Source organism: Sinocyclocheilus grahami, unplaced genomic scaffold, assembly GCF_001515645.1.
Source record: "Sinocyclocheilus grahami isolate Dianchi unplaced genomic scaffold, SAMN03320097.WGS_v1.1 scaffold16.1, whole genome shotgun sequence".
Taxonomy (NCBI): domain Eukaryota; kingdom Metazoa; phylum Chordata; class Actinopteri; order Cypriniformes; family Cyprinidae; genus Sinocyclocheilus; species Sinocyclocheilus grahami.
Genome location: NW_015505195.1, coordinates 200,151 through 212,036, shown reverse-complemented (window position 1 = coordinate 212,036; position 11,886 = coordinate 200,151). Strand labels below are relative to the sequence as shown.

The 11,886-nt window shown below is 36.6% G+C and overlaps 1 protein-coding gene across 1 annotated transcript; it reads left to right on the top strand.

Moving 5' to 3' along the window:
• The first annotated feature begins 4,175 nt into the window (after positions 1-4,175).
• Positions 4,176-11,111, top strand: LOC107550204 (extracellular matrix protein 2-like). Its single transcript, XM_016231449.1, has 10 exons — positions 4,176-4,358; positions 4,903-5,034; positions 5,406-5,551; positions 6,021-6,558; positions 7,394-7,509; positions 8,171-8,303; positions 9,207-9,364; positions 9,453-9,592; positions 10,314-10,640; positions 10,707-11,111. The coding sequence occupies exons 1-10, from the start codon at positions 4,205-4,207 to the stop codon at positions 10,885-10,887; spliced, it is 2,025 nt and encodes a 674-aa protein (XP_016086935.1). The 5' UTR covers positions 4,176-4,204; the 3' UTR covers positions 10,888-11,111.
• Positions 11,112-11,886: the final 775 nt, after the last annotated feature.

Below are 11,886 nucleotides of genomic sequence, written 5' to 3'. Positions count from 1 at the left end.
TAAATACATAAAGGATATTTGTGTTGTTTAACATTTAATTATTGCAGGTTTGCGTCATATTCTGAGTTGCATTATTTTTATTCATTTTGAGGAATACTGAATCTGTTTTTTTTGTGAGTGAGATGAATTAATGCATATTCATATTTATTTTAGAACTACAGTAACATCTTCTGATTTCTCTCAACAAATTGGAAAAAAAAGTAACTTGCGTTATTATTCTCAGATATTCTCTTGTAAATTAAAAGTAATGCTTACTTTACTAAAAAAGTAATCTGATTACGTAACTCGCGTTACTTGTAATGAGTTACCCCCAACACTGTTCATATATGCGGGTTGAAGCGACACCAGTAAGGTGATGTTTAGCTACTGGGATGCGAATTTTACCATGGGAACCCCGCCAAAAAAATGTGTATTTTACCCCCTCGAAACGCCATTGGTCTAGTTTTGAGTAGCAATTGGGCGGGTTTTGTTGTGAAAACCTGGCAACCCTGATGTATGCTGAGTATTCAACACTGAATAACAGGTCATGTTATATGGGAAATGGGTTATTGATCAGTTATGTTCTGTGGGGCTTCAGTAATTTTACGAGTTCACATCAAATAATCTTTGTGATACAGCCTTGGCTTGTGGTTTGGCACAGACAGTGAGATAAGATTAGTTTATATACCATCATTTGTGATTGACAGTATTAAATGAACATGCTCATTATTTATAAGTCTATAAGTGACAATTTGGTTAAAACAACCTAATATGAATGACAAAGTAAGTCATGGCCCATTAGTTTTTCATTCATGCTCTTTACAGGATCTTTACATTGATTGCTCCAGGCTAAAATCCTTGAAATATTAACCACAATTTCCACCAAAATACCAACTTTCAATGGCATTTTTGCCTCAAGCTATGTATCATTGCCATGCTCAGGCATAGATACATTAGATACCGTCGAATTACAGTCATATAGTCTACTGCTTTTGTGCCAATGAATAACAGGATTTATCCAAACCCTAACAAAGAGATCCATTGCAGATACAGACAGAGAGAGAGAGAGGGACAGCAAAAGTGTTGGTTACATTGCATCGCTGTAATCTGCACCACAATTTTGGGGTCAGATCTCCCTCTGAGCACTAAAAATATACAGACAGTAATCACTGTTGTTAGAGGACTGAGAAGTATCTAGTAGTAGGCGGCTTTTTAATGAGTCAAGAAAAGCAAACTGTTCCCAAGTGCACACAGCTAGAGAAGAGATAAACAGAAAAGATATGTTTCTTTGCAGTGTTTGCTTTCTATCTCTCATTCTGTCATTCATTCATTCATTCATTCATTCCTTCTATCTATCTATCTATCTATCTATCCACTAAAAATATACAGACAGTAATCACTGTTGTTAGAGGACTGAGAAGTATCTAGTAGTAGGCGGCTTTTTAATGAGTCAAGAAAAGCAAACTGTTCCCAAGTGCACACAGCTAGAGAAGAGATAAACCGAAAAGATACGTTTCTTTGCAGTGGTTGCTTTCTATCTCTCATTCTGTCATTCATTCATCCATTCCTTCCTTCCTTCCTTCTATCTATCTATCTATCTATCTATCTATCTATCTATCTATCTATCTATCTATCTATCTATCTATCTATCTATCTATCTATCTATCTATCTATCTATCTGTTATTCTAGCTATCGCTCTATTGTTCTTTCATTCTGTTGATCTGTCATTCTATCTATCGTTCTATCTGTCTGTTGTTCCGTCTATCTATTGTTCTATCTATCTTTTATTCAGTCATTCTATCTGTCTTGAGTCAGTCACATTCTCTAAACTGTCCGGGCAGTAGATTTATCATGTTCTCGACAGGCTTGGCTCCAGCCGTGTGTGTGGACGGATGGGGAATTCTAGGAAAAAGTAAACACTGATTCTCAAGTTGTCATGAAGAAAATGAACGCACTAGACTGTTTGCTGTCTGGGGTTTGCTTACTTCAGTTGTATATCAAACCATATTTTTGGAAGCGTCTTCAAATACACTCTCATTCCAAAAGCGGCCCACAGATGAAGGATGTTGCTAAAATGATTTCTGTGTTATTTGTTTGAGACATTTATATCTGGTCTAATCTGTTTTTTGGTCAGACTCCGAGCAGGTGTAAAGCCAGGAAGATGTGGGTGGCGTGTTTACCTGTTTTAAATGATTGTTTGTCTTCTTAAACATTCAGAGTTATTATTTTGAATGAAAGACAGGGAATGGCAAAAAAGACAGGGAGCAAGAATGAGGGGGGGGGGGGGGGGGGGGGGGGAGTATAGCATCAAATTGCTTAATAATTTTCTGTGTGGGAAGCAAAAACAAAGAAAGGCTATAACAAACTGCAGTGTAGGAGATGCAAACAGAATTAAGTAGAACTAAATTACTTATTTGTCCCAGCCTGCTCCAAACACATTTTATATAATCATAACAAGCTTACACTTGTGTACTAATGTAGTGCTAGCTGACCACATTTATTTGCACTAATTAAGGTCCATATTCTTAAAAGCCTTTATTCCAATAAAAAGGTTTACATGCTTCACAGTGATTGGAATATTCCTCTACACATGGTAATTGAAACATAAGACATCTATCAATGTTAGTTTGTGAAATGTTTGTAAAAAAAAATTTGTTCTCAATCCAAACGTATTTCTTCAAAATCAAAAATGTTTTAACACCTAAAAGTACAAATTAATATTTTGTTATGTTAAATGGATATTCTGGATAAGGTATCTACATGATAAAGAATAATATGTCATATTTATTGTTGTGATTGTTAGAAATATTTTGGAATATTTGCTAGGCTATTTCAATCTGTTTACCAGATATATTTGACTTGCACGTAAATTTGGAATAATATACACTACCATTCAAAAGTTTGAGGTCACTAAGATTTTTTATTACTTTAATTCCTTTTTAAAGTATAATTTTTTTTTTAAATATTAAGCAGCACAACTGTTCTCAACATTGATAATACGATTTTTTTTCTTTATTGAGAGCCAACTGAGTATATTAGAATGATTTCTGAAGGAAATCTGCTATTAATTATATTTTAAAATATATTAAAAATAGAAAACCGATATTTCAGAATATTACCTTTTTTGTGAACTTTTGAATGGTACTGTAGATTTATTTTATTGCACATGGACATGGTTATTTACTCAAGCAGTTTAGTATAGTCTAAGTTTACGTGTGTTACTATTTTTGTAAACGATTACACTTGTGATTTTTGCCTAGCTGGACAGACCCAAACCATATTCATGGATCCAGAATATTAAGACCTGAGGGTTGACTCTTGTGACTCAAGTGAGCAACCACATAGTGACATCCTGGCAACCCCATTAGCCTAGAATAATGGCAGAACATTGATTGTAAAAATGTTCTCCATTAAGATAATTTCAGTTTCTTATTTATGTCAATAATTAAACTACTCAGAAAGAAAGTGGTATAATAATTCTCTGTAATGTTATTTAATGAAGTGGTTGTCATAGCAACAGTGCTCCTATGCAGTGTAATGGCCACACTGGACAGAAAGGGGCTGCATGGTCAAGCAAGGTTGCAAAAGGCAATGGAACGTGAAGAATTTCTCAGGACTGTGGTGCCGTTGGCCCTTGGACAAACAAAGCTACCTTTCATATCAACAGGCTCCCTACAGACCAATGTTTTCTCTGCTCTTCCATCAAACTTGCACTAGCAGTGAAGCACAAACAATAATGAGCATTTTAAGAGAGACTTAAAGCTATGTTTTATTCATCAACACATAAATCTGAAATCCCACACACCAGAAGTGCACCCGTTGACGTCAGAACATTAAATCGTGTCAAAGATAAGATTTTTTTTCCCCTTGAGGATGCTCTAATAGTTTGTTTGGCTCTCGGGACTGTTGGGCATTCGTTGAGAGGGAAAGGAGAGGCGGTTGGTCTTCAGGCCAAGTGAAAGAGGCGCTTTGTTGAAACTGTTTTGATTTTATTTTTTCCCTCTCACTCCCCTGCTTCCGTTCCATTCCTTCCTCCTCACTCTCTGCTCTCACCTTTGCATTTCTTTTTCTTTTTTCTTTTTTCCTCGGAGGGACGGGTGATGGGTTGAACATGATTTCCAGAGGCAGAATATAACTGGCCTTTTAGAAGGTGCAGCCCTCAGAGTCATTGAGACAGCTGTCTCTAGCAGATCATACCTGAACTTACTCCAGCGTACATTAACAATGTACAAGCCTTTAGCTTTGTGTCTGTGTCTGTGGTTAGCTCTTTTAGCGGCTGAAGGAAAACAAGAAAAGGGAAGAAGAGAGAGACAGAGGAACTCCAGACTATTATTATCTGCTGAAGATGCACCTGAGTATGATAACCCATTCCTTCCAGGTGAGTAATAGCATTTTATTTAAGCCAAAACATAAGATAAGATAATAAGAGAAGAAGATACCGTTTTCTAATATTGTGATTTTATATTTATATTTATTGTGCAATTGTCAAAAAGTGGTTAAGCAAAAAAATTAACAAAAATAAGACATTTTAAAAGTACGTGTGTGTATAATTATTATGAAATATTGTGCAGTTTTATTAATTTAGAAAAATAAGTGGTTACACTGAATTATGATGAGCTAAGATGAAAGGTCTATACAATATTTGGATAATAAAAGTGTTTGGACAAAAGTCTTACTTAAAAATGTTTGAATGGCAGTGCATTACATAACAAAACATTAAACTAAGTGGCATTTATTTGACAGAACACAAATACATTTCAAGCAAAACTATTTACAGAATTTGTTTTGTTGCTAGGATTATATTATATTATATTATAATGCATTGTCATTCTTGCGTTTTAAATGTGGATTAAGTGTCAAATTACTTGTTGTAGCCACTGTGTGCAGAATTCTGAAATTTTGTGTGTTTGGATACATGCCAGGTCATAGCAGTCAGTGCTTGGTGAATGGGATTTCTCTGTTTGAGGGGGCTGTCTGGTCTCCGGAGCCTTGCAGTGTGTGCCAGTGTAAACATGGAGCAGTGAGCTGCCGAACCATCCCCTGCCCGGCCAGAGGTTTGGGAACCATCATCTCTCTATCTCCCAGCAGGATTCTTTGATTAATAGAATTATTTGAATTAGAAATATTAGAAAAATAAATATTTGTATTTGAAAACTTTTGAACAGTAGACCTAGTTCTATTCTATTGGTTTTTTTTCTTTTTTTTTTTGTGGGGGGGGGGGGGGGGTTGGATCGGGGGTACATTCAAATAGTAATTGGATTAGCAATTTGTAGTAAGAGCTAAAGAGAACGGTGGGCATCCCTGTGGTGATACAGGCTGGAAATTGGCTTTTAGTGTGGTGCAATGCAGTGCTGGGAAAGGTGCCATAAGGGAGTGGGATGCTTGGTGGTGGGTACTGATTTTCTGTTTGCCACACCATGTATAGCTTCACCCACCTTGAACTCTGTGGCCAGTAAGTCCAGTCCAAAATCTGCGGGGAAAACAAGCTTGAAAAACAGACCATCTGTGGGGACGGAGGTTCTGGAGGTGAAACCAAAGAAGAACAAGATGGTAGTCACCCCAGCAAAAGACGTATGTAGATGTGCATGAGAAAATGTAGTATGCTTCGTATACTTCATACTGATTTTTTCCCCCTCATTAGTGTACTTATTTACCTTTAGATATGTATTTGATGGTTTTAACTGGTTTAGGGTGGTCTGTCTGCTCTTTTTAGGCTATGATGGTGCTAAGCTGGTTTACCTGGTCGGCCTATCGGTCTTCCATTGTTGCCAGATGAAAAGTATACTTTTGCCAGATCAAAAGTAACTATTTTGGTTCCTCAGATAACCTTTCAGTGCACCGTTCTTAAAAGAACCATTTTTTCTCAGTGTGAAGAACATTTTATAGTTTAAAGAACCTTTTGGATGTTAACAATTCCTCATGGAACCATCAATGCCAATAAAGAACCTTTATTTTAAGAGTATTAAACCAGACCAGCTAAGAATAGCAAACCACTTTAGGCTCTTTTAATTGTTCTTAAACATTTATGTTGTCTATTCAGCCACCCTCAAATGTCCCTAAGAAGCAAGTGAAGACAAACCAGGAGGTGATTGTGAGTCTGGATCCTAGTAAACTGCCTAAGACCCCTGTAATATCCACAGGACCTCAATATATGAGACCAGTCCATTTTGATATTGATGGCCACGATGATGATGACTATCTAGAGGACGACAGTGACAGTGATGATGATGACGATGATAACCGCAGCATTCTGGTGTTCAGATCTGCTCTTCGCCCTGTAGCAATCGAAAGACGAGTAATGCCGCCCACACTCAAACCAGCCATACCACGAGCAGAACCGGCCTTTGCTCTTCCTACAAGAAAATCTGTGATACTGCCCACTGCAAGGCCACTGCCAGCCCCCAGTGGGCGATCGGTGGATAGAGGTATTGGCCGTCCAATCGTCCGCACCTCTGTTCATATGGAGTCTCTCCCAGCAGGCTGTCTGCTTTCAGAGTCTCTTATAGCTTGTGGAAACACTTACCTTACCCAAATGCCCATCATCAAAGATGCAGGGGTCAGGAGTCTCTTTCTTGCAGGTGAGGTGAGCGCAGTTCACCTTGCTCATGAAGACAGATAATTATCTACATGTATTATCTTATTGTCTTAGAGAATATACCTTGAATTAAGTGTATTTTCTTACCTCATTGACATATTGTTTTTTCTTCATTTAGGCTAAACCTAATTCCTTATATACTATATATACACTACCATTCAGAAGTTGTGTGTGTGTGTGTTTTAAAAGAAATAAATTCTCCAAAAATGCATTAAATTGATCAAAAGTGATAATAATTATTTTTTACATTATTACAAAAAATTATACTTCTTTTGAAGTCTCTCTTCGTCAAAAAATAGAAAATAGTTATTATTAACTGTAAAAAAATATTTAACAATTTTTACTGAATTTTTGATCAAATAAATGCAGCCTTGGTTAGCATGAAAGCCTTTATTCAAAAACATAAAAAATCTTACCGAACCCAGGAGTTGCAAAGTTTGGGTTCAGTAAGATTTTAAACGTTTTTGAATATATATCTAAAGAAAATATTTGTCATATTGTGAGATATGAAGTTGTGCATACAAAAATGGTATACATGTCAAAATTATGAGATGGAAACTACTTTTTTAATTTTGTTAAATTAAGAGGGGGTTTAGAGTCTGGCAATATGGGTCTGTGTTATTAGAGTTTGACAGATGTTCTTGCATGTTTTTACTGTGTTCTAACATAGTCTGGCAGTGTCCTATTGTTTGTCCATCAGATGATTTTCTGTATGTGGCACTGCAAGAGCTGGCACTGAAATGGGAGAAGTGTAAACAGAGCATACCCTCATCCAGAAAGAGGTGAAAAATTACTCTTGTCTTCCTGGAATTTTGCAGATAACAAAATCAGCAAGATCCCATCGCATGCTCTAGCAGGTCTTCCCAACCTGGAGTGGCTCGACCTCAGCAAGAACAAGCTGGATGATTTCTCTTTGGAACCAAATGTGTTTCGGGTGAGATGCAGTCAAAGAAACTTTATTGTATTAGCAAGTGTACTGACACATAACTCATTCTGTTTGTTTTCATATTCCATTTGTGATCACACAACAATGGTCGTGATATTTCTTTGGACTCTTTCTTTGAATAGTGGTCAGATTAATGTAGATCTGCAAAAATGGAGACTGCTTTGTGATCTGTTATCTGTTACAATGGTGAGTTATCAGGCCTTATGGTGTGGCACAGTGCAAGCTTGATATTTAGCAAGTAGCTGACGTGTTTTCGCAAGATGCCAGGTCACCGAGACAATTCTCACAAGGATGCTGCAGTGAACGTGGGAATTTTCAGTCAATAGATATTACCCCCTAAAAAGAAACACAATCATTTTTCTCACCTGTGTGTCATATCTACTGGGCGCCAAGCACAGGTTTTACAGGTGACATATATACATACAGTATATATATATGACAGAGCAGAATAGGTTTTTTTTCACATGTTCGCTGTACTTCTGTGTTTACCTGTGCTCGGTAGCATGATGGGTAAATGTCTGTTCCTCATGCCAGATGAACTTTGAATATCTGTGTTGTGTAACTTCTGCTTCTGTGACTTGCAGCAAGCTTTGAAATATTTCCAGTCTGGATTTGACAGTGTAATGAGTTTCTTCTCGGCCCATTGCAGAACTTGATGAAGCTCAGGAGGTTGAACCTTGATGGAAACAACTTCACTAAAGTGCCAGCTCTCCCTCCCTCACTGGTGGAGCTGAAGATCAACGATAATAAACTCAGTGGTCTCACTCCCCACAGCTTTCAGGGTAAACACAAAACCACAGTGTCCGTATGAACTCACTATTCAACACTCGAGTCTGGTAAAAAAAAATAAAAAATCTGTTTTTCATGTTAGGGGTTAATCTGGGCATTTTAAAATTACTTTTGTCTACTTGCCAGTCAGTTCATGCTTAATACAGTAATTTATGGTACGCTAACTATAGCCCATAGGAAAGAAAAATCACAAAAGAAACCTTCTTAATGTTTCTTCTAGACAGAAATGAGTTTAAATGGAGAGCAAATTCCTAAGTAAATGACCCCAGTCATCTCAAAATGTGCTCAGATTTACCAAGGTACTAAAATCCGAAATCAATAGTCAGAGATTTCTGAACTCAAATATTTCTCATGAACAGTTGTCTCTTTTATTTATTCAGAAGGTTGGGGTTAGCGAGATTTTACTTTTTTTTCCCCGAAAAGAATTAAGGATGCATTAAATTGATCAAAAATGAGAGAAAAGACATTTCTATTGCAGATAAATGCTTTTTTTTTTCATTAAATAATCCAGTTTCCCCCAAAGATATTTAGAAGAAATGATTCTTGAGCACCAAATCAGCATATAAGAATGATTTCTGAAGGATCATCTAATACTGAAGACTGGAGTAATGGCTTTGCCATCACAGGAATAAATTACATTTTTAAATATATCAAAATAGACAGTTATTTAGACAGTTATATATTACATAAACAGTTATTTTCAATTCTAATAATATTTCACAATATTACGTTTTGTACTGTATTTTTTAAATATTTAAAAATCTTACTGACCCCAAACTTTTGAAGTTTAAATGAAACATAACTGGGACTTCTATTAAGCTTCCAAATACTGGCAAATACTGACAAACTAAGAGTAAATGCCATATTTGGGTAATTTAATTTTATGTTTGCCTCAGGTTTGTCCCAGCTGCTGACACTGGAGTTAGAGGATAATTATTTCCACGATGGAAACGTCTCTCCTCTGGCCTTCAAGCCTCTGAGAAGGCTGATTTACCTAAGACTGGAGGACAACAAGTTCAGGGCTATTCCCTCTGGTCTACCTATTTCAGTACAGGTCAGTTACATTTTGTGTCTCAAAAGGCCAACATTGAGTTATCTAGTGCAGTATATAATGGAATGTTGTTGATTTGTAATGTCTTCAGGAGCTGCACCTTTCTGACAACAAGATAGAGGTGGTCCATTCAGGGCTGCTCAACAAGACCACAAACCTGAGAGTCCTGAACCTCAGCCATAACCGAATCCGAGAGGACCGCATTCATCCAAGAGCATGGATACACTTGCTGTGAGTTCAGATCACAGTTCTTTGCCTCTATCTCTGCTGTAACGTGCCATCTTGTGGACAATTACTATATTTTATATGGTGAATAAAGAGTCAGAGCAGTTGTATAAAAACTAATAATTGAAAACTAAAAATTTCAATGAATGTGTATTCATAATTTATGATGCTTCAAAGACATTCAAATATTCATTATTGAGTCATGTGATGTAATTGTACATTACAATTTTATTTTATACAGTTTGGATTTGATCAAAAATACATAAAAAATATTGTGAAATTTTGCTATTTAAAATAACTGTTTTTATTTATTTTAAAATGTAATTTATTCCTTTATTGTCTTCTGTTCAATGTCATGCATCCTTGCTGAATTGACTTATTAATTTCTTTAAATAGTATTACTGACTGGCTCCAAACCTTTGAATGGTAGTTTGGGAGGCACAAAAGATATTATCATTTCAAAAATCAGTTACCAAAAATGGACACCCTGTTAGACAACTGCTCCAAACTTTTACTAATAACTATTAGTGTCACTGTGAACAAAAAGTACATGAACTTTTGGAAATGTATTTGACGTAATATAACATGTAGTTACATAATAATATAAAATTAATATAATAGCATAATAGTAACATAATAACATAATAGTATAAAATTCATTACTTAGTACATAATAAAGTATTTCAAAACGATCTTGAAGCATCTTCAAAAATGCCTTTATCCACAGAAAACTGGAGTATTTGGACCTTTCCCACAATAAGCTGTTTCACGTTCCCTCTTTCCTGCCGGTTGGTCTGCGGCAACTCATCTTGCATCACAACCAAATTGAGCGCATCCCTGGCTATGTGTTCGGCCACCTGCAACCTGGTCTGGAGTCCCTGCAGCTGTCTTACAACCGTCTGCGTGAAGACGGGATAAATGAAGTGTCCTTCCTGGGCCTGCACAACTCACTGGCTGAACTGCTGTTGGACCATAACCAGCTCAGATCAATCCCACGAGGCATTCTACAGTTAAAGAACCTGCAGCACCTGAGACTGAACCACAACTACATCAGGTTAGTGAATCTGTCTGTCTGTCTGTCTGTCAGTCTGTCTGTTTTAACCTGATCTTCTCCCAATAGCTACATCACTATGAACTCTTTGTGTGACACTACGGCCCGTGAAGACTCCCTGCTGGTGTCTGTTCACCTGGAGTACAACCTGATCGACCGCCGCCTCATTCCGCCAACAGCCTTCTCCTGCATCAAAACCTACCAGAGCGTCCTTCTGCGACCCCAGAGATACGAAGAGCACAAGGAATGAAAGCGTTTTTTGGGGCTGTAGTACAATGCATCTCAGTTCAAGGCATAATTCAGAGTTTTAAGTGAAATGAAGATAAAGATGCAGCACATCTTTCACACCAGAGGCCTTTCATTTTGTGTAAGTTGTGTTTTAGTTGCGTTCTGACCGTCTCTTCTCTGTCTCATTGGGGTCACATAGGCTCCTGCCTCTTTTTCTGCTTTACTACAACTAAAAACTACTGCAGACATTTGCTGTTTGATGTTAGTATTGGCTGTGTTTATGCTTTAACAGATCTGCAGGGCTTTTTGCACAGATTTACATGGTGCTAAATGTCCATCTTTCCTGTTGGCATCATATTTTTGTGTATGTCTGTTGTTGTTGTTTGTTATCATATCTAATATCTGTCTTGGTTTGTTTTATACGTGTATGTCCACAATTTACAATCTCTTATAAAGCAAACTTGTTTGTGCAAGGATTTCTTTCTTTTGTTTCAAAGTATATGCAAAGGGTTTTTAATATATCAGCTTTATACATTATTTATGTCTTGATTAAACTGCAATGCAATTTTTATTTGAATACCGTTTTAACTATTTCAGTAGCAAAGGTTTTGACTTTTATATTCAGTTTTGTGATACTGGGTGTTGTCTGTGCTTTTGTATTCTCTCTGCCACAAACTACAATAAAGTTGAGAGGTGACAATTCATCTGAAGTCAAAAAGTTTTGTTTTTCATAATTTTTTTTTATCATTAATATTATAAGCACATGTCTGATGGGAATGATGCATTGGTGTCCCGATGTATTTGTTCAAGGAGTTGATTATTCAGCGTTTGTTCTGCGCTCCATGCATCTGATTCTCTCATTGACCCACTAGGGGGCGTCAGTAGACATAAATCCTAAAATAATTTAAAATGAATTGTGTGAAATAATTATATATATATGCATGCATAATGTGTATGTGTTTACATTCAATGCTGAGCGCTCACTTTTTTTCTGTCTCTTTTTTTTTTTTTTTTTTTTTTT

What these genes read in the sequence shown, in the direction of transcription:
- LOC107550204 (XM_016231449.1), top strand. Translation starts at nt 4,205, where the DNA reads ATGTACAAGCCTTTAGCTTTGTGTCTGTGTCTGTGGTTAGCTCTTTTA. An exon ending in TGGAACCAAATGTGTTTCGG is followed by an intron (nt 7,510 to 8,170) that starts GTGAGATGCAGT and finishes GGCCCATTGCAG; the next exon opens with AACTTGATGAAGCTCAGGAG. An exon ending in CTGAACCACAACTACATCAG is followed by an intron (nt 10,641 to 10,706) that starts GTTAGTGAATCT and finishes TTCTCCCAATAG; the next exon opens with CTACATCACTATGAACTCTT.